Genomic DNA, 23374 nt, shown 5'->3' with positions numbered 1-23374 from the left:
TTTTAAGAAATTGCTGTAGCTAATTTCACAGACCTTGTCTTTCCCTCTTCCTCACCCTCTTCACTCATTTAGCTCCAGATTCCTCTCTGTTCTGTTAGCACAAGGGCCTTCTCCTATGCAGCGCCTACGAGATGAAGCAATCTTGTTACAGCTGTCTGTATGGACTCTACATCTCATCTCATTTCCAGTCTCGTCTTAAAATTTATTCTCTCTTACCTTGTCTATACCTTTTAATTTTTTCCTCTTTAGGATTTACTATTTTTCTCTTTAGGATTTACTATTTTATTTATAAATTATATGAGGTGTATTGTATAATAATCTTCAACACCTACGTAGTGCCACCCATACAGATGCTTCACAAACATTGATTCACAAGTCTCCAGTGAGAGAGGTAGGATAAATATTATCCCCATTTTCCAGATAGAGAAATTGAGGCACAGAGAAAGTAAGTAGACTTGCCCAGGGTCACATAGTGAGTGTGAGAGCTAGAATTAGAAACGACAGCTCTTGAGGTAGCCACTAAACTACATTAACCTCTTTGCTGAAGGACTTAGGATATAGTTTATATAAAAGACAATATTCAAATCAAAATTGTGTTGCATGCTCAATGAGGGCACCATATTTCCCTTTTTAAAAAATTGGGTGAATTAGGTGCTCAAGAGACTGAGGAACCAAAAGTACTGGCAGGAACGGGCATTTTGCAAGCTTCCTCATGCAGCTGTCAATGCACGTAATTTCTGACCTGAAACACCTACTGCTCCAGCCCTGAGCCTCTCTTCAACAGAGTCTACAATATATTGATTTATATCCTACAATCCCATTAATACAGTTTCACCTTTCTATAAACATTTATAACCAGTTAAACCAATGGCTTATGAAGTCCTAAGAGAAACATAATTTGGGAATGACCCTGCATCAACTGTTCTATGAAGGTGATTCATTTGGCCTTTGGAGGAAGGCAGAGGCAGGAGATAGCACAGTGGAAAAACAGCTGGCAAATACCGGTCAAGGTGCTGTATTGTGGCAAGTAATAGCCGGTATTAATACGGCTATTGATCAAAATCAGGGAATTCCATATTAAAAGGAAAATAAAAACAAGCTGTTTTCCAGGAATTATATCAGCTGTGATGAGCAATATGTTGTCCTTTACAGAGTCATTCGAACAACTGGATACCTGCTGTTTGTCTTGCACATTAATGCATGTATTTATTACTGGGCCTCAGATTTTGAAGGAATTGGCAGCACCAGATGGGTGTATGACGGCAAAGGAAATATGTAAGTCCTTCTTTTGCAAAAGATTTTTGTTGATTTTTTCCCAGCTTTGCTTTCAAGGTCTGTCCTTATTTTTATAACTGCTTGGATAGCTAACTTTTAGCACCATTGCTGCTGATTGTGGGTAATGAATGGTGCTAATTATTTGGAGGGCAGGTGCAGTGAATAATTACTTTACCACTTTCCATTTTTATGGGTTTATGAGTCAGTTCTAACCACTAACTTAATTAAACATTTAAAATGCAACGTGAGTCATAAATTAAACTTACTTTTAGGTATGCAGCTGGGAAGTGTTACAATCATTTGAAAGGGTTAGGAGAGTGGAATTGGGACAGACTATACTTCAAGGGAGCATCATGTAAATTAATATAACATTTTACCCCCTCTAGACTCCATAGTTATTGGTCTGAAAGAGGTCCCACAGGGTTTCTGTCATTTTTGACAAAGGTCATGCTTAAGCATGTGGTAAAAAAAATCTCCAGTGGGAAAGCGTAGGTATTGGCATACTCTGCCAATGGCTGCTCACAGCAACTGTGGAACTGGTGCCAAGGAATAGCTGTTAATTAAGATGAAAGAGAGAAAGAAGGAAAAAGAGAAAAGTTATGCAGTATATATTGTAGGTATAGAAGCATTTGAATTTCTTTCAAGGACAGTGATAAATTTAAAGCCACAGAGACCTAAATTTGTCCATTCATTACCTACTTTGAAAAAGAACAGGAAACTGGCAATGTAAGTAAATCTTAATCCAGCTGTAACCATTATCTTTAATAATGTGCAAACATGGGGCATTAGCTTGTGATTTTATCAGACCTAATGAGCAATGCAAAATTAAGCAGGGGATCAGTATTTTGATGGGAGATCTGCAAAAGAAACCCAGATGCTGCCGAAAGTGGAGTGGGCATATCTGGGGATGGAAGATCATATGGAAGGCAGCATTATTAATCAATGATTATTAGTAGTAATTAGGTTATTTCTAAGAAAAAATAAGCTTCAGTATATACCTTAAGTTTCCATATCCCACTAGAGTCCTGGGCTCTGGTCCTGCAAACAGATAGTCCTCCTGAACACACTAGGCCTATTCATAACATTAAAGCTAAACGTGTGTAATTATTGATAAAATCAGAGCATCAGATTGCCAGGATTCTGACAAGAATGAGTAAAAGTGAATTTCAAGTATAGATTTTTAAGTCAGTGTCATTCTTGATTTACTTGCCTCGTAATTAAGGAGGGACCTAGACAACCAGCTCCTGCCTCATACTGATTCTGAGCAACATAATGAGGGCTCTGTCAGTAGAGAACTTACTTTGTCCTTTAAAATTCTAGCTTCTTCTGGAATGGACAAGAAGACAAAAGCAGAAGGTCTTCACATTTTTTGTGGACAGAAGTATTTTACATTTACGTTTAGGAGACCTACTAGTTCTTCTTTGAGTGGTTGCAGATACATAGTTCACCCAAATATGTGCATGCCTAGTAACCAAAGCCAGAGAACTGTGTTTAGCAATACCCATCAGGGTGGTGCTTGCGCTCTCTGGCCCTAGAAGCCCCTCTGTGGCTATATAAGGCTGGTGCTTCCTAACCTACTTCAGTTTCTTCTCACTGCCTGCAGCTTGAATCAGAGCATTCAGTGTGGTATTCACCTCACATTTGTTATTACAGTGTTTCAGTGGGTTTTTTTTCTGGAAATAGTTAGTTTAGTAGTACCTTAAGTGTCATGTAGGTATTAGAATTTAGTTTGGGGTAATGCCTTCTCTGGGTTTCAAACGTTTTGCACTGTGTGGAGTGGCTATATTTACTAGTGACCCCCACTCGATGTTTACTGTGCCTTGGGGAACAGCACATTAAGGAAAGATGCTCTATTTGCTTGTCCTTTAAGAAGAGACCGTAGGTGGCAAGGGACTTGCGTTTGAAGAAGCACCTCATGGAGGAGATCCTGAGGCCCACTTCAGCTCCAGGGACTGCCACAGATCCTCAGTTTCCTTCAAAGAGCTCCTGAGCCAGTATGGACTTGGGGTCCATGTCCAGACTCATTCACCCAGGAGGAAGAGGGATCATTCCCCTTTCTCTGGTTCCCCAAAGAAGAGAACACACAAAATGAACCTGAGGCTGCTCCAGAATCTGAAGAGATTCTTCTTCCTCCCCATCTAGGAGGAATGCAGACCGGCATGTGAGTCTCCCAGTAAGTGGGAAAGAGCCAGGTCGTCAAAGAGCCAAGGGGAAGGGATAGCTCAGTGGTTTGAGCATTGGCCCGCTAAACCCAGGGTTATGAGTTCAATCTATTTAGGGATCTGGGGCAAAAATCTGTCTGGAGATTGGTCCTGCTTTGAGCAGGGGATCGGACTGGATGACCTCCTGAGTTCCATTCCAACTCTGATATTCTATGATTCTATGTACCATCAACTCCAGTGCTGCTCCAAAGTTGTCCGTTGAGTCCGGTACTGGTGACAGTGATGTCAGCACCAACAGTCTCCACACTGCCAATGTATCAGGAAGCAGTGGACTTCCTGGGCTTGCCTGTTCCTGACTCACCACTCATTCAAGAGCATTTGACTATGGTGGTCTTGCCTTTGGCGTTGTTGGCACCCCCAGCACTGGTGACCGACTTATTAGTATCAGCACTATCATCTATACTAGCTCATAGCAGGGCCCTGGGTTTCAGTCAGCTTCCAGTTTAATACTGAGGAGACTGCCAGTGCAGATGCTATCTTCAGTACCAATGACAATTCCAGTGCAATCTGCATCTGAGGGTCTGGTACCAACTTCATTTCAGTATGCCATAAGTCTGGATGAAGCATGCGCTGCATCCAGAGCTGACTGTAACAACATCTTGGTCCCTACACAGCCTTCTGCAATAATGATGGGGTCTATATTCTTCCATAAATTGCACTCAGATCAAGATGAGTGAGATCTCCGTATGTTAGAGGTGAAGCAGTGCTTGGTGTTCTATCTGGAAAGGACTAAACCATTTTGTTCATCACCTTGGCTTTTTGTCTCCTGTGTGGATTGAATGAATGATCCACCATTCTCCATAAAGACAATTTCCCAGTGGATAACTTCCTACATTATCATGGCTTTTGAAGTAGCTCAGGCTACATTCCCACAATCAATATAGGCTCATTCCACAAGAGCCCAAGCGATATCCATTGCATTTCTTAGGGCAGGTCTACACTACAGGATCGATGCTCTGAGATCGATCCACTGGCAGTCAATTTAGTAGGTCTAGTAAAGACCCACCAAATAGACTGCAGATTGCTGTCCAGTCGATCCCTGTATTCTACCTCTGACAAGAAGAGTAAGGTAAGTCAATGGGAGATTTTCTCCCATCGACCCCCCTGCAGTGTAGACCCCATGGTGACTCGACATAAGGTATGCTGACTCCAACTACGTTATTCACGTAGCTGGAGTTGCGTAGTGTAAATCAACTTACTGCAGTAGTGAGACATAGCCTTAGTGATGTTTCAATACTGGTCATCTGCAGACCTGCTACATGGTCTACCATACACACTTTTGCCAAATATTATGCATACACCATGGCACCTAGGTTGGATGCAGTTTGGGAAGGCAGTTCTGCAGTCATTGTTCAAGTGGACTCTGACTCCCACCTCCTGAGAGTACTGCTTGTGAAGTCACCTGAGGAGAATGCACATCTGCATCCACTGGAAGAAGAAAGGAGGGTTACTTACTGTATTGTAACTGTTGTTCTTCAAAGTGTGGGTGCAGACGTATATTCCACAACCCACCCTCCCTCTCCTCTGAAGATGACCTTTTACAACACCAAAATATCATCTTACCACTATTTCCATGTAGCACTGTACTTATAAAGAAGGAATCAGATGTAATCAGCAATTTATTTCATCTGTGTTTGGAATGCACCAAAATGTATTTTTCAAATACAGCTGATTCAAAAGCATTGCACTGCACTGAACATTTCAACACCTAACTTCTAGGCAACTAGCCAACCAAAGGAAGCCACAAACGCTGGGTTAGACACCTAGGATCCCTCTGTAATGCAAGGAGAGACAGAGAGTCACCTGAGAATGGGATCTATAAAAGAGAGCACACTACGTGGAGAGCTACCTAAGTGAAACAATACCAGATGACAAGGAGAGGGATGGGTTCAAAGCCCCAGCACCCTTTCAGAGTTAGTAGCCCAAGTCCAGGCTGAAGGAAGATACCTATCTCTGCTTGGGATCCACAGATGGAGTCTTTCCTGGAGTCATGTGCCTAAGCTGTTTCTTGCAAGAACAGAGGCAGCACGTGCCTAACTCCAGACAAAGTGGCTGGGTGCTGGGAGGAGGAGGAGAAGTGAGAAATCTCTGTTTAAATCCTTTCTCATCAGGCAAAAGGGGGAATTAAACTGGGGGGCTCCCACATCCCAAGTGAGTTCCCTAACCGCTGGCTAAAAGTTATAAGGGAAGCCACTGTGCCCTCCTTCCCCAGCTATTTTGTGTGGAGCTAAGTGGGTATCCTGCCCGGCAGGTGGGAGGTGGAGGCAACATCTGTCTTCAGCAGTGTAACTCACTGCTAGTCTACTCACCACTACGAGCCCTCTCATGGGCAGGCATCGTGCCAGGATAGTGCCCCCTTTTGGCAGTTGCTTCAGCACTGTGGTGTTTTCTCTGTCAGGTAAGTCGGTCCTCCAGTGGGGTCACCATCTTTAGTCTACCCCTTCCAGGTCCCAATTGTCCAAAATGTCAGAACAAAGTTTCTGCCTTCTCTGGGGCTCTACTTCAGAGAGTCCTCAATTCTGTCTGCAAGCCGCATGCCGAGCTCAACTACCCTTCTGAAAGGGTAACCTCCTCTATGGGGCCAGTGGGGGATCCCAGGCTCACCCTCAACTCTGGGTTCCAGCCCAGGCCCTATGATGCACAGCTAGGTCACAACACTCTACCCACATAGCAGTTTTCCCTAGGCCAGTACCTACCTGGCCCTTTCCTCCCTTCTCAGTCTCCCAGTCTCATCCCCAATTATTCAGGGTATCTCCCAGGTCTCCCTGCTGACTCCAGGATCTATAGATGCCTTCTGGCTCCCTGCAGTCTTTTCCATCCAGCCTTTCTCCAGCTCTTATCAGTTTTCTTCTTCAGCTTTCATCCAGTCCTCTCAGCACTTACATCTGACTCCTCTTATACAGAAGTCAGCTGATTCCGTTCAGGTTTTCCAGTCAATAGGGCAAGCCACCCTGTTACAACCTTGTTTGAGTATTGTGCTTGAGCTTAGGCATGATAAAGGTCTATGGGCTTGTGCCCAAGGCATCAGAGCTCATGCCCAGAGGCAGAAACATAGGTACCTAGGGGGCTTTTGCAAAGAGAATTTAGGCATCAAAAAGGTTAGGCAGCAGCTCAGCAAGGATTTGGGAAATACAGTGGTGCCTAAATCTTAGGCTCCTAAGTCCCTTTATGGATCTGGACCTGAGTCAATACTGAAGCAGTGCTCCAATGTTAGAGGATACCAGCTAATGGAGGACATGTAAAGCTAAGGTCCTGATCTCCTGTCATTAAAAATGCTGTATCATTTCTGGTAAAGAGTAGGGATAATTTAGCCCAAGTATCCTGGCTTATTCCTATTAGGTAATTGCATTTTGCTTACCTACAATTTCCCCTGGGGATATGGCTTTCTTCACTTTGTTCATAAAATTATATAATATTGATATATAAACTTCAAAGTCAGCCCATAGGTGAATGCACTTTGGTACTGAATTAAATAATTCTTCTTATTCTTATCTGACACTTATATTACAGTAGCACTTACGGGCCCATATACAACCCAATCTTAATAAGTGCTGAGGGTTACCTGCAAATAGGTATCCTGTAAATGGGTGAATGCCTCTTGCAAGGGGCTGACACGCAATCGGCAACTTACAGGATTGGGCCTGTGATGTTAGCTGATTGTTGAATATTTAGGGCTCTTTTGATCAGAGGCATTGTATGAACATCAGTTATTATTGCAGATTTACTGTGAATTTAAACATGCCAGACAGTTCTTGGAACATTTGCCTCCTTAGAAAGCAGAAACCAAAAGCAACCTAGAAAAATAATTAGAAAAACAGCCAGCCTCACAGCATGTGCTATTAGGCTCTGAGCCTAGTAATGCATATATTTCCTTTCATGTACCAAACAGACATGCCAGCATTTTAGGAAGGAAAATATTTCAGTGGTCTCAGACCTACAGAGTGATAACAGACTGATTAAAATGGAGCTCTCGCTCACAGTAAAGATAAGCCAAACAAAGTTTTGTAGTTAGTTAAAAAGACGCCAGTCAGCGTTTCAGCTAATACTGGACACAGCACAATTTTTAGTGGTCTCACATTACACTGACCCAAAGCAAATGAGTTAGCACTAATTTAATGGCCTGAATGTTTTATGTACACTTCCTAATATGCACATAAAATATTGTCACTTATGGGCAAGCTTCTAAGTGGTCAAATAAAGTCGGCACTCCTGGAGTTGGTTATTTCTTTGTTGGAATAGAAACAAGTAGACATGCACAAGAGTTTTCTTAGTCTAGTTAACGGACACGTACATTTCTGAACAGGAATATTAAACAGTAAAAGCAAAGGTCAACTTAAAGCTCACACATGTAGCACCACATTCAGACCACCGGCAAAACAATCCAAGGAGCTCTCTTTTCAAGTCCCAGCCTGCTGTCTGTCCCTCCAACTTGTGTTAAGACTTTGCAGTGTCTCCACTAACCTCTCCCCAAACCTATCAAAATCTTCGAGGTTGAGGCTTTCAGTCAAAGTCCTTGCTCACTGCCACAGACTAGGTGTCAATCAAAATTTCCCTTCCCCCGTTACCCTCACAATAGTGTCCACAACACAGTTCCACAAGAGGTAATCAAATCAAAAGTTGTGGTGATGAGTATAGCATAAGAACGTAGATAGATTACATTTAAGCTTTCCTGACATGAGACTATGGAACCATTTGAACCTATGACATTTGCCAAGTCAAGTGCCTTATGTACAGTCTCTAACCCAACATGCTAGTATGTTGCATGGGTCTCCAGTAACTTCTCCTAAGTACAACTGAGTGAATAATTGACAATAAATGTATTCAGTGTGTTTCACCTTTTCTTTTATTTCTTTTATTTGAAAATTATCCACAAAAAGATTTCAAAAGTCTCAAAATGTATTTTTTATTCAAAATTGTCATTGGTATTGAAATAGTGCGTGATGATCCTGATCAGGATGAGGGCTCCGTCATGCCAAGCACTATAAAAACAACACATTCCCAGCCCCGAAGAGCTCAGTTCCTGGCCCTCAGATTAACTGAGCAAATATTACAATTGAAAAAGGGTGTCATCAGGAGGAGGGAGAAAACTTGTTCACCTTAGCCTCTAATGATAGAACAAGAAGCAATGGGCTTAAACTGCAGCAAGGGAGATTTAGGTTGGACATTAGGAAAAAGTTCCTAACTGTCAGGGCAGTTGAACACTGGAATAAATTGCCTAGGGAGGTTGTGGAATCTCCATCTCTGGAGATATTTAAGAGTAGGTTAGAAAAATGTCTGTCAGGGATAGTGTAGACAGTATTTGGTCCTGCCATGAGGGCAGGGGACTGGACTCGGTGACCTCTCAAGGTCCCTTCCAGTCCTAGAGTCTATGAATCTATGAAAGTGCAGTTTTCTCTAATGTCTGCAACTAATTTATGGCACATTTTTAATTAACATAGTTACATGAATTTTGAATTGTCTGTCTGACTGTGGGGCAGTCACAATCTTCTCAGTAGGCTTGGCTGGACAAGTTGAGGTGGGGGGTTATCAAGTTGTAGCATGAGATATCAGAGAGCTAAGTCAAGTTAAAGGCTAATGTGACTGTAAATGTGAATGTCAATTCTCCACAACGATTTGTTCCAGGACACAAACTTTTGTTCCTGGTTGTGGTTCAACCTTGGGCTTGGTCTAGGCTAAACCATTACAAGGAACAAAGATCTGTGTCATGGAACAACAGTTTGTGGATGGTCTATGTTAGCATTTGCAATCAGTTTAGTTAGAGTGTTGTTTGGCACACAGCTTAGATTTTCAGCCTATTAAGTCAAATGTGACCAGTTTTTTTCCTTCTTGTGGGTGTTGCTGTCAGAGCTGCTTGTAGTAGGATAGTCCTCTTGCATTATTGCAACTCTTATGTCCTCTAGCTAGTTCAGCTTTGTCCTTCAGTCTGAGAACTTGACCTTCATGGGCTTTCTGCTTTTTCCCTTTTTATTTAAATGTATATATCACACCTGTTTAGTTGCTGAGGTCAGCAAGCTATTGCTCAACAGACAATAAGCAATTTAAGGGAAGAAGCTTCAGGATTGGATACATTAGAAGGCCAGAACTTACCCACCACTTTACTATACTTGCTCTGTCTTGGTTGTATTTTTGGAGGATTCTAATATGGAAGACCTAAGTCTTCCTGAATGAAATGGATGCACAAATACCAGCTTAAAACTTGAAGACCATTTTCAGTTATGCTATCCTTCATACACATCAAAGTTTGACTATTTTAACCAAAGCCATGTGAACAGTTTGTTGTAGTCTGAAATGAATTTTTATGAAAGAGAAATATTCCCATTTGAATAGAGTTATCTTGTTTGCATTGTTTATGAATGTTTTTATTTGTGTTCCTTATTTTAGGGAAAAATCTGATGGTTTGATTTCCTGAGGGCTAAACATACTGTCTATGTTATGTAAAGGGAAAATCCCACTCTTGTCTCTACTTTGTTTTAAGATTAATTTTTCAGCTATCCAGTTTGCTGTATGGCAAGCACTGATGATTTCAAGATATAATTAGCTAGCAGGAAGCAGAGCTGCTAATACCATAGCATTTGGAATCAATCTTTTCTGGCTCCTGGTTTTTACAATTTCTTCTTCTTTTTTCTTTTTTTTTTCTTGGCAGAATGACCTTATATTTCTGAACTCTTAGTTCAGATTATAGGAAAAACAAAAACTGAATAAATGGGGAAAATATAAAACCTGCATCTGACATATAGAGAGCAGCATATGACTCATGTGTTAAAAAGTATCTGTGTGACCTGAGACTACAGAAGTACTGTATGCACTGCACTAAACATATCACCAGTAATGAACAGATTTTTTTTTTAAAACATACACTTCCTTTTCAGGTAGATACATACACAGTATTAGACCAACCCCTGAAGTTCCTCAGGCTGCTATCTATATAGCACTCACACTGTATCATCTGTTTTCCAGATATCCTCAGAGACATAGCCCAGAATCAGTGTTATAATCTCTATCTGCTGAAGTCATTGGGGCTACCGTCAAAAGCCAATGCTACATCTTATTCACCCTGAATTTCCGAGGCCACTTGTTCAGAAGTAGCACTGTTTCCTTTATTTCATTTAAGTTCTTAAGGCTGTAGCTCAAGCCCAGCACAGTAGTCTCAGTTATGTCCAGTGAATACAGGATAACCTACTCCTTATGGCGTTCCAAACGAGCTAGGAACGTCCTTTCACCCTAAAAGCTGTGATACTTGCAAAACAGAAACATAACCTTTCCTCTCCATTTACATTTACCTGACCACAGAACCATGGGAAACAGAGCTACTAGTTGTGCAGATGTAACACCGACAGACCCCGGTTACCAGCATCAAACCGGGGATCTCTGGAGCTTAGTGCATGAGCTAAAAGCCAACTGGCAGTTAGCTAAGGCTGTAGAGCAGACTCATTTTATCTCTCTCTCTAAGTGGTTTCAGTGCCACTAAATGGGACAGAACACCACACGCAGAAGGTGTGTGGGTTACATATCTCCTCTAGCTGACGAAGTGCATCCAGAGCTTCAGAGACTTCCCAGTTGAAATCCTGGATGAGCCCCCATTTGTAACACTGACAGACTCTGGTTGTCAGTGGGATCGAACCGGGGACCTCTGGAGCTTAGTGCATGAGCATCTACCACATGAGCTAAAAGTCAGCGGGCTATTAACTAAGGCTGTAGAGCAGATTCATTTTGTCTCTCTCTCTAAGTGGTCTTGGTGCCACTAGATGTGGATCACACAGACTTTGCTGGAAGGATGCTGAATCTGTGGAACTCTGTGAACAATACAGGGGTTTAATCTAGATGTCCATGTTATAACTACAATATTGGGGAGGGGAGACAAGGGATGGGATTAGTTTCCAGTGTTAACAGATCTGCAGTACATTTTCAGTGTCAGAATTATTAATGAAAAATGACAATTCTAGCTGTTAAAGTCTGCAAGTGGATAATTGTGGTAAAAGTGATAATTACTAAATCTCGTTATAGTGAAGCCAGCGTAATATGACCACCCAAGGGATCAGCAAAAAATCAATTGCTTATCACAGGTTGGCCTTTAACTAAAAGGTCAAATAAAAGCATACTGAAGACTTTAGGTATATCAAGTGGTTTAAAACAGGGAATTGCCTGTTGGAAGTAGCCCTTCATTCAGCTGTCACAGAATTTATATAAAACTGCCACTTCATAGGTCTAAAATTGTACCGTCATCTATAGAGTGTATTAATGGCATTTCCCCTCTAAGGATATATGTGATAAGAGTAAATTAAAACTTGGGTCACAATCCTGCAAACAGGTCAGTGGGTTTCAGGACTCAAGGCAGACAGAAAGGATATGCACTGGAGCATCTATTTTCAGGATTGAGACCTCAAGTTATTTGTATTGCCTATTAAGTTTCTTTCTAAATTTAATAAAATGTTAATAAATCTAAAAAAAAGTGTGTAAAATGCAATCATACGTAAAATTGAAGAGTTTATTGTACAGTTAGGGAAAATGAACAACTCTAATAATCTGAAAAGGATCTAAAATTTGATTGTCAAGACACTCAGAATGCTCCATTATAAATATTAATTAGTGATTTGATTAGGGATGAAAAGTATTTTTGAAAGACTCAATTATCTTTTTTAAAAATACCCTAGCTCATAAAAGCAAGGAACACTATCGCTTTCACTAAAACGATGAACTGGTTTAAAAAACTAATTAATCCCCTTTTAGTATTAGGATGATGTAGTGCTATGGTATTTGCACTGCCATCTTTTAAATGTAATTTAAAACAGAGTTAATGTTCTGCTGTGATTCTTAAAGATCCCAATGCACTTTTGGCAAAAGTGAGGGAGTTAGCACTGGTGTTTTAGCTAATTTCTAATCTCAGGCCAGGTCTATACTTCAAACTTTTGCTGACATAGCTGCGTCAGTCAGGCTGCGATGAGATGCAATTTATCGCTGACATAGCTGTGGTGGTAAAAAGCTGCTCACATAGGCACATTTGTACTACCAAAACTGCACTTTTGCTGGTTGTGACCAAACACACCCCTGTATTCACACCCTAAACACTATTGTAATATTCTTTGTGCAAAATATGCCTTGTGAGGTATCATTTGAGAACTAATAACTCATGGGTCTATAATATAATGAAATGTGTGTAGCCACATTATATATAATGATTTGAATATAAACTGAAATTATTGAACTTCATCCTGTTTACTTCAGACCATTTCTCCAATTTGTCCAGATCATTTTGAATTTTGACCCTATCCTCCAAAGCAGTTGCAATCCCTCCCAGTTTGGTATCGTCCGCAAACTTAATAAGCGTACTTTCTATGCCAACATCTAAATCGTTGATGAAGATATTGAACAGAACCGGTCCCAAAACAGACCCCTGCGGAACCCCACTTGTTATACCTTTCCAGCAGGATTGGGAGCCATTAACAACTACTCTCTGGTTATCCAGCCAGTTATGCACCCACCTTATAGTAGCCCCATCTAAATTGTACTTTCCTAGTTTATCTATAAGAATATCATGCGAAACTGTATCAAATGCCTTACTAAAGTCTAGGTATATCACATCCACCGCTTCTCCCTTATCCACAAGGCTCGTTATCCTATCAAAGAACGCTATCAGATTAGTTTGACACGATTTGTTCTTTACAAATCCATGCTGGCTATTCCCTATCACCTTACCACCTTCCAAGTGTTTGCAGATGATTTCTTTGATTACCTGCTCCATTATCTTCCCTGGCACAGAAGTTAAACTAACTGGTCTGTAGTTTCCTGGGTTATTTTTATTTCCCTTTTTATAGATGGGCACTATATTTGCCCCCTTCCAGTCTTCTGGAATCTCCCCCGTCTCCTATGATTTCCCAAAGATAATAGCTAGAGGCTCAGATACCTCTTCTATTAACTCCTTGAGTATTCTAGGATGCATTTCATCAGGCCCTGGTGACTTGCAGGCATCTAACTTTTCTAAGTGATTTTTTACTTGCTCTTTTTTTATTTTCTCTTCTAAACCTACCCTCTTCCCGTAAGCATTCACTATACTAGACATTCCTTCAGACTTCTCAGTGAAGACTGAAACAAAGAAGTCATTAAGCATCTCTGCCATTTCCAAGTCTCCCGTTACTGTTTCCCCCTCCTCATTGAGCAGTGGGCCTACCCTGTCCTTGGTCTTCCTCTTGCTTCTAATGTATTGATAAAAAGTCTTCTTGTTTCCCTTTATTCCCATAGCTAGTTTGAGTTCATTTTGTGCCTTTGCTTTTCTAATCTTGCCTCTGCATTCCTGTGTTATTTGCCTATATTCATCCTTTGTAATCTGACCTAGTTTCCATTTTTTATATGACGCCTTTTTATTTTGTAGGTCACGCAAGATCTCGTGGTTAAGCCAAGGTGGTCTTTTGCCACATTTTCTATCTTTCCTAACCATCAGAATAACTTGCTTTTGGCCCTTAATAGTGTCCCTTTGAAAAACGGCCAACTTTCCTCAGTTGTTTTTCCCCTCAGTCTTAATTCCCATGGGACCTTACCTATAAGCTCTCTGAGCTTACCAAAATCTGCCTTCCTGAAATCCATTGTCTCTATTCTGCTGTACTCCCTTCTACCCTTCCTTAGAATTGCAAATTCTATGATTTCATGATCACTTTCACCCAAGCTTCCTTCTACTTTCAAATTCTCAACAAGTTCCTCCCTATTTGTTAAAATCAAGTCTAGAACAGCTTCCCCCCTAGTAGCTTTTTGAACTTTCTGAAATAAAAAGTTGTCTGCAATGCAGTCCAGGAACTTATTAGATAGTCTGTGCCCCGCGGTGTTATTTTCCCAACATATATCTGGATAGTTGAAGTCCCCCATCACCACCAAATCTTGGGCTTTGGATGATTTTGTTAGTTGTTTGAAAAAAGCCTCATCCACCTCTTCCACCTGATTAGGTGGCCTGTAGTAGACTCCCAGCACGACATCACCCGTGTTTTTTACCCCTTTTAGCATAACCCAGAGACTCTCCACACTTCCGTCTCCTATGTCCATCTCCACCTCAGTCCAAGTGTGTACATTTTTAAAATATAAGGCAACACCTCCTCCCTTTTTCCCCTGTCTATCCTTCCTGAGCAAACTATACCCATCCACACCAACATTCCAGTCGTGTGTATTATCCCACCAAGTTTCAGTAATGCCAATAATGTCATAGTTGTATTTATTTATTAGCACTTCCAGTTCTTCCTGCTTATTACCCATACTTCTTGCATTTGTATATAGGCATCTAAGATACTGGTTTGATCTTGCCTCCCAGCTTTGCCCTGACCCTCCTTCCTCTCTGCCATTATAGCCCGTGCTCCCTCCTGTTTCCAACCCATCTCCCAGGTCTTGTTCCCCACTTACCTGTGGGCTTTGCTCACCTGTCCCCGTCAAACCTAGTTTAAAGCCCTCCTTACTAGGTTAGACAGTCTGTGCGCAAATAAGGCCTTTCCCCTCTTCGAAAGGTGAACGCCATCTGTTCCTAGCAGTCCTTCCTCGAATAGCATCCCGTGGTCGAGGAAGCCAAAGCCCTCCTGGCGACACCATCTTCGCAGCCAGGCATTCACCTCCACGATGCATCTGTCTCTGCCCGGACCCCTACCTTCAACAGGAAGAATCGAAGAGAATACCACCTGCGCTCCAAACTCCTTAACCCGTACTCCCAGAGCCCTGTAGTCACTCTTGATCTGCTCAGTGTCACACCTCGCAGTATCATTTGTGCCCACATGGATGAGTAGCATGCGGTAGTAGTCAGAAGGCCGGATAATCCTCGACAATGCCTCTGTAACTTCTCGGATACGGGCCCCTGGCAGGCAGCATACCTCCCGGGATGAACGGTCAGGGTGACAGATGGGTGTCTCCGTCCCCCTCAGCAGAGAGTCTCCAACCACCACTACCCTACGTTTCTTATCAGTGGTGGCAGCAGACCTCCAAGCCTTAGGGGTACGAGGCTTCACCTCCTTAACTGTTGGGGGTGATTCCTTCTCTCCTGTATCAAGAAGAGCATAACAGTTATCTTTTACCACAGCAGGAGGGTTCGCAGCAGCGGTGGAGCACTGCCTGCTGCTAGAAGTAACCAACTGGCTGTGTCCACCCTGAGCCTCCTCCTCCACTGGTGTGTCAGATACACCCTGAGGCATCTCCTCCTCCACTGGTGTGTCGGTAGTCCTGTGAACTGGGACAGCTACGTCAGCTGTCTCCACATGGATACTGTCCAGGAATTGCTCATGGATATGGATGTTCCTCAGCCTAGCCACCTCCTCCTGTAGCTCTTCCACCTGCTGCCTGAGAGATTCCACCAGAAGGCACCTTTCACATTGGATGCCACCCCCAGCCTGGATATCAGTAAGTGGAAATTGCAAATTACAGTCTTTGCAAGCCCACACCAGAATCTGGGTAAAAGCATCCATGCTTTGGTGCTCTGTCCAGCTACAGGCGCAGGTGGAGGAGACAGAAGCAGTGCTGGCACAGGTGTTGCGGGTCCTCCTCACCATTGTAAGCCTCCCTCTGTCAAACTCTCTCAAATTCCCGTCTGCAGCTCCCTGTCCGCTCTGCTCTGCCCACAGATGCTGTATGTGCTCCTCCTTCACCTGGAGAACTCCCTTGCAAAACTCCCTGTTAGCAGCTCCTGTTTGCTAAGCTCCCTGGTCGCTTGTGCGCAGCTTTATAAAGCCCTGGCCTGAGTGAATGCCCCGCCCACTGGTTAAGGCTCAGCCAATTACCAGAGGCTTCTAGCTTTCAAACCTTCCTGGTAGCTCTGCCTCCAACTGCCAGCTACAGCACACGGTCCTTCAAACAAACAAACCAAACAGACTGACAAACACAAGCTCAGCACACAGCCAGTAACCCCCAAACACAAACACAGTTTACCAATGTAGTTATACATGCAAAGTACTCAAGTATCAGAGGGGTAGCCATGTTAGTCTGGATCTGTAAAAGCAGCAAAGAATCCTGTGACATCTTATAAACTGACAGACGTTTTGGAGCATGAGCTTTCGTGGGTGAATGCATCTGACGAAGTGAGTATTCACCCACAAAAGCTCATGCTCCAAAACGTCTGTTGGTCTGTTGGTCTATAAGGTGCCATAGGATTCTTTGCTGCTTATGCAAAGTACTGCTAGTGTAGACCTGACTTCAATCTATTTAGCAAGGTTTTAATCGTGCCCTTATCACCATGGTATTTACATCAACGATAACTGCATTCTGCCTGCCTAAAATCCTCCCTGGCAGTTTCAAGTAGCTGTTGTCCTAAACTGTCAGAGAATTAGTGGGCACTGGTAAGTAGCTGCTGTATTTGCTGTGTGCACCTAATTTGGGGCTTTATTGGGTCTGCTCCCATTATTAAGGGTTTGCAGGACTGGGCAATCATTTGTGAAGCCTTAGAGAGCTTTTAAGCTGAAAAGCATCACAGGGCTTGTTTCTGGAAGGTGCTGAGCCCCCTGGACTTAAGACAGCAAAACACATGCATAACTTTAAATATGTGAATAGTCCCATTGAAGTCAATAAAATGTTTGCTGTGTGTATCCCCAGGTATCTGAGGTGTTACTACTGGGCAGTGCGCACTTTAATTACCATTGGTGGCCTTGCAGAACCGCAAACCCTCTTTGAGATAATCTTTCAGCTACTGAATTTTTTCACGGGTGTCTTTGTGTTCTCCAGCTTAATTGGTCAGGTAAACAAATGAATTAATGGCTAGATTTATAGTTATGTAAATTACTGCCATGTAAAGACAATGTACTCTTTATGGTCCCATTCGTATACAGAATACAGAAAACTTTGAAGCAGAAGATCAAAAAAGTTCAAGGACTCTTTTGAGTCTCCACTGTATATTTTTTCTGACATATGTATTTATCTATGGTTGTAGTTCCATGTATGGCCCTTTGTAATTTACAGTAGACACCAATTTTTGAGGCCATAGCTTCAATTCTGCAGTTGGACCTGTCTGGTGGAACTCTACAGAGAGGCCTGCCCATATGGATCAGATTACAGTATCGGAGCTCACAAATTTATGCAACTGGCTTACATGAAATGCCTTGGTCCATGCTGGTCCTGGAAGAGTCCTCTCTGTTAGGTCACCCAGCACTGCTACTCTATAATTTTAATATCAGATTTTGGATTTATCTTTAGACATTAATGAATTGCACTTGCTGTTAAACTTCTAACGTGGCTACATTAAGTTGTCAATGTCAATGTCCCTCTACAAAAAAAAACAAAAACAAAAAAAAGGTAAAAACACAACTATTTAATGCAACTTAGTTTAAATCCATTCATTACCACTAACACATATTGACAAAGCAAAGTGTTTGTGTTTGCAGAATGACTAATCACTGAAAAACTGAGACTGTTACCACTGAAAAGTGTTTGTAGTAATAACTGATATTTGCAGATGCGGGATGTAATTGGAGCAGCTACAGCAGGACAGAATTACTACCGTGCCAGCATGGATAACACCATCTCTTACATGAACACCTATACAATTCCAAAAGTAGTTCAGAATCGTGTTCGAAGGTGGTACGAATACACATGGGACTCTCAAGGAATGCTGGGTAAGATGACTCTCAAACTATACCATATCTGCTCACACACTGATTCACATCAGAAATGTTCTGTTTAGATCCAAGGAATTGGGCTGGTCCTGCTTTGAGCAGGGACTAGATGACCTCATGAGGTCCCTTCCAACCCTGATATTCAATGATTCTATGAATACATGGATCTCATTTGATCTCTTCTGAATGGTCTAGGGGTGGGTGAGAGAGACACACACTAGTTAACAAGCACCAAAAAAGCCAACCCAACGTGCTGTTTTGTAGGGCCTTCAGAAACACACACGTTATTAAGAGAAAAACCCATACTGGTGTTGGTGGATTTAAGTGTTTTCTAAGAGGTTTTGAATTATTACATATTGTACTTTCATGCAGCAAAAGTGTAGTGTCTAAAGACGGATCACTAACTTGAACTTCTAGCAGCACTGCAAGTCTTCATTTATAGTAGTCTTCATATGCAGTTCCAAGGCTACCTTGAATATTTGGAAATTAAGTTACACCCAGGATTAGCACCTTTTGTAATACAATACCTACAGTTTGGGAATTCTCCTTTCTATATATAAAATATCTGGAATCTAAAAATGACCAAGGGGTTTTCACATATTTAGCCATCTGTAATATGTTCTGCTTAGAGTTCTGAAAAAGTGGTTTAATTGCACAATTTGTTAGTCTGAAAGAATATTCCTCTATTAGATCTCATGTATGTTAGATTTAACTCTGTTAGGATATTCTTCTGTACAAGGGAAAGGTTCATTTTGATTTTTTAAAAATTCTCCTGCTGCTGCTCCTTTTCCTTCTTCCTTTGCATTTCCACTTTGTAATTAGGAATTTTGGGGTCTTTTTTTCTCTCTTGCAGATGAATCAGAATTACTGGAGCAGATGCCAACCAAAATGCAGTTAGCCATTGCAATTGATGTGAACTTTGCCATTGTCAATAAAGTTGACTTATTCAAAGCAAGTAGTTTTAAAGGAGAACGGAGCAACATGTTGTTTTGTGAGCTATAAAATCTAGTTTTGCACATGTTGCAGTATTTAGGACCTTTTTTTCATTAGTTATATTAAAGGCAAAATAAGGTCAAGAGGTTGCCAAGTGAATGGAAGCTCATGGTTGGATTGAGCCAAGTGCCTGTTTCTTCATCCAATGCAGAAGCCGAAAATGTTTAAGTGATACTGTGTTGTTATTTTAGTGCAGTTACACTGGCATTATCCGCCAGACTCAGAGGTGGCAAATGGTGGTGTAGTCTGCATGTCAGTTTGGGGGTACAAGTAAGCCAAAGGGGCAGAAAGATGAGGTAGCAGGAAAAATAACCTTCCCTAGGATGTGTCATTTGCCCACTTGTACCCAGTGCTATGTGAGAGGTCACAGTTCTTACCTGTTCTAGGTATAGGTAAATAACTGGATATTGCTGTTTGATAACTGTGTGCAAATGGACTTTCTAATGATTATTAATATAAGTAGTTATAGTTGTCTAGGGACATATGTGATAAATGATTGTTAAGATTGGGTCTTTGCTATGGGATTAATAAAAATGTTATGCCCTGCCAAGGCAAAGAATGCACAAGTCGTCATTTTACTTAAAAAATAATAAGGAAAAGTCACAACACACAATAGTTTTAGTCTTAATTCATTCGTCATGGGAAATTATGAAACGTTAAATAGATCAGGCCAGATCCTTTGCTGGTACAAATCTCTGTAGCTGATGTCAGAATATTCCTGTAGCTTCTGAAGACCCTAGAATACTAGAGGTTTGTTCCAGTAGGGGAATCTGACCCAGTGCTTGCCTCTCACCCATAAACATTGTTTAAAGCCACTCAGTAAGATCGTACTCATAGTTTGAAATCTATTGTATCGGACAAGGAGCATGTTTGCTTAAAAACAACCATATGGTGGTGCCTTTTTATACCACCTGAGCAATTATGCACCAGAGAATTGGCCCACAGCTTTAACCATAGAATTGAACACATTTAATTAGACCAGCACAAGAGTCACATACATAGACAAACATCTCACAGTGAGAAAGACTATTCTTTCAAAACACAGAGAACTAGAGGTTGAGGCACTCAGATAATAAGGGCCTTAAAGGTACCCAAAGTGTTCCTCCAGCATTCTCTCTACCCTTCAGAAATTGACCTTTATGATGCTTTAAATCTACACTCAGTACCTGAAGCATTAGCTCAATACACTCCTGTATTGCTATCTCTTGCTTCCTAGTATAAACCTCTTGGTAATCATTTCAAGTACTGCACAAGTATAGCAAAATTCTAATTATTTTTAACAGGGGTGTGATACTCAAATGATTTACGACGTGCTGTTGAGACTGAAATCCATTGTGTATTTACCTGGTGACTTTGTCTGCAAAAAGGTGAGCTTGACTATTGTTTTTCAAATGTAAAAATAATGAACATACTAGCACAAAAGTTCAGCTATAGGTCAAGGGTATACTTTAAAGAAAATTAATCCTGGGTGAATTACATATCTTAAAAATAATTATGTTATACTGAGTAATAATAATAATGTGCTCTCAGGTTTCAAGCTGGAACAGGACAATATGGATTTTATTACTTATATTATCAAACATAAAATGTTGGTAGCCTGGGAAACGGCTTTGTATAAATACAAGTTATCTGTTGACACACATCATTAAGTTTGAATATTTAAAATGTATATAGCGTGTTGCAGAAGTTAGAAGTTCAAAACTTTTGCACGTATGCACACGCAAACAGACTACAGATCTTCATCTGAGATGTTGCAAGTGCTCAAATTATACTTGCATGCGTTTTACCAGTTGTGATTATTTAGCACTTATATGGCAGTAGTGCTCTGAAACTCCAGTTAGACTCAGGCCCCATTTTGCTAGGTGCTGTACAAACCCATAGGAAGACAAAGTCCTTGCCCCAAAGAGCTTACAATTTAAGCTCCAGATGCTGCAAAGATGTAAAGTCATGATTAACTCTCTGCATTGTGTGCAGCCCGGTTGATTCAGTGTCTGTGGAGAGACTTTAAGGGGGCGGGGCTGGGCACGTGCCTGTGTGTGAACCAGCAAGAGATACTCACTCTCTCCCCATGGTGCTGGGATGTCCCCAGCTTGGGGAGATAGGGCTGTGTGACGCAGGCTCTGCTGCTAAGGCAGAACAGAAATGTAACAAGTAAGCAGGCAGCCTGCTAATGTTCCCATTGTCAGTGAATTGTTCCGATTCTTAGTCAATTCCCACAGGAGCCTAAAAAATGTGTAGAAGTTTTAAGGCTCCTTGACATTGCCAGAGTGGTATAAAGGACCCTTATTGTGACAGTAAGGGAATTCTCAGCTAGGAAGATCTATGTGCTTTCTGGCTTTTTTCCTGTGCCAGGGTGGCACAGTAGGGTTAGATTACAGCTCAGGATCTATTTTACTTACCCATTTAAAAAAAATGTAGGACAATAACTGCATATGACAAACAGGGTCTGTTAAGAGGCATTTGTCAGACTATTCCACTCAAAGTGTGATGTTTCTGCATCCAGGGAGAGATTGGCAGAGAGATGTATATCATCAAGCAGGGAGAAGTTCAAGTTCTTGGAGGCCCAGATGGCACAAAAGTCCTGGTTACCCTGAGAGCAGGAGCTGTATTTGGAGAGATAAGGTAATCCAGTAACTGTTTATAATGTTGTTTTATAGAGCTGCTCAAATACTCAACAACAAAAAAATCAACCAACAAATAATTCTATTAAATTTGCCATCTTTCAACAAGTACTGCATCTGATTAATAGTATTTTTCTCCATTTGGCTTTTTCATGTAACAAAGCACACTAGGTGCCCTTTGGGGCTGGAAGCAGGCAACTCCCCCAAAAGAATGGCTGACTTAATGAGCGAGCCACAATATGAAACATGTTTACAATCAATAAGTTAGGACAGTCCAAAAGAAGATACCTAGTAAGGGAATGAAGATGTACAGAATTAAATTTAATCTCAACATCAGGGGGAAATTCCCTAGCACTGAGATCTCTGAGCCTGTGGAACAGTGACTAATGTGTAATGAGCATTTTCAAACTAAACTGGATAAAGTATTTAGGAATATACTAAGGGAATTCTCCTCCTGAGTTTAGATGGTTTAACACATCCTCCAGCTCCAGTTTCTACATTTTGGTGTAACCACATTTGTTTTATTGCTTGCACAATGTCACTAGGCATGTTTAGGCAGCAGATATTGAAAATCAATTATCCTTTTTACTAGAGAAAAAAAGCTACAATGAAAAACTATTTAGGAGCCTAAACATGGATTTAAAAGCTAGGCACTAAGGTTTGAAAATATAAGCAGTATTCATTTAAGAGTATGTATCTACTTAACAGTAAAGTATACCAGAAAATATTTTTCTGAATGGTCCTTTTAGAAGGGATAATTCTTTTAAGATTCCAATGTACAATATCCTTATTTTCTAATTAGTTGCAATGCAAATATCTATCAACTTTCTATGTCACGTTTACTCTTTGGCCAAGCCCAAGACTGGCTGTACTCCTGTTGAGGTCTGCATGAAGAGTAGTAACAGAATATAGGAGCTGCTGCATGTGATAAAATGGAATCTTGATTTCTTCCAGCTGTCACCCTGTTATTGTTAATCCTTTTGCTGGAAACTTTAATCTGCTTTTGAAAATTGGTAAACAGCTCTGTGCCAAGTTTAAATTTATCCTCAACTTAATTTCTCTCTTGTGGTAGTGGAAACATGCCAATTTATTTAATGATGTGCATACGGTACTTGCCAATGCTCAGATCTGCAAATAGCAAACACCTGATTGAAAGTTTCCCATAGATACAGGGCCCTTTTTATATAAATGGAAAATAAACCTATACCAGCTGTTTGAGAGGATGTCTATTTTTTCAGTTGAGTCTTCTTTGTGACAATATAAGATGTGAGCAAAGCCGAAAATCAAAATGCTCCATTATGAGAGTGTGTGCGTGCGTGTGGAGAGAGATGGGAAGTGTGACGGGTTAGATCACAGAAACGCCTTGGGAGCTGCCACCTGATGTGCCAAGACTACTTCTATCCCTGTCCTCCCTGCCAGCTCAGGACCCCAGCACCCTGTCTTGCTGAGCCAGACACACCCGTCTGCTCCAACACAGACCCAGGGTCTGAATTACTTGCCCCAAAGCTGCAGGTTTTTTACCTGAAAGCAGCTAACAGAAGTATTCCTGTCTTTAACACTCAGATGCCCAACTCCCAATGGGGTCCAAACACCAAATAAAGCTTATGCAGGGTAAACTCATAAATTGTTCGCCCTCTATTACACTGATGGAGAGATATGCACAGTTGTTTGCTCCCCCAGGTATTAATACATACTCTGAGTT

General features: G+C 41.4%; 1 protein-coding gene across 1 annotated transcript in view; it reads left to right on the top strand.

Moving 5' to 3' along the window:
* The window catches only part of CNGB3 (cyclic nucleotide gated channel subunit beta 3), a 110423-nt gene that overhangs the window by 73408 nt on the left and 13641 nt on the right, over positions 1–23374 (top strand). Inside the window, exons 10-15 of the mRNA XM_050940872.1 lie at positions 1153–1275; positions 17043–17184; positions 17899–18058; positions 18912–19009; positions 20335–20418; positions 21555–21673. Coding sequence (XP_050796829.1) covers positions 1153–1275; positions 17043–17184; positions 17899–18058; positions 18912–19009; positions 20335–20418; positions 21555–21673 — 726 coding nt within the window. The remainder of the gene's footprint in view (positions 1–1152; positions 1276–17042; positions 17185–17898; positions 18059–18911; positions 19010–20334; positions 20419–21554; positions 21674–23374) is intronic.

This window comes from Gopherus flavomarginatus, chromosome 2 (assembly GCF_025201925.1).
Source record: "Gopherus flavomarginatus isolate rGopFla2 chromosome 2, rGopFla2.mat.asm, whole genome shotgun sequence".
Classification (NCBI taxonomy): Eukaryota; Metazoa; Chordata; order Testudines; family Testudinidae; genus Gopherus; species Gopherus flavomarginatus.
Note: the sequence above shows the minus strand (reverse complement) of the source record. Positions and strands in the feature narration are given on the sequence as shown.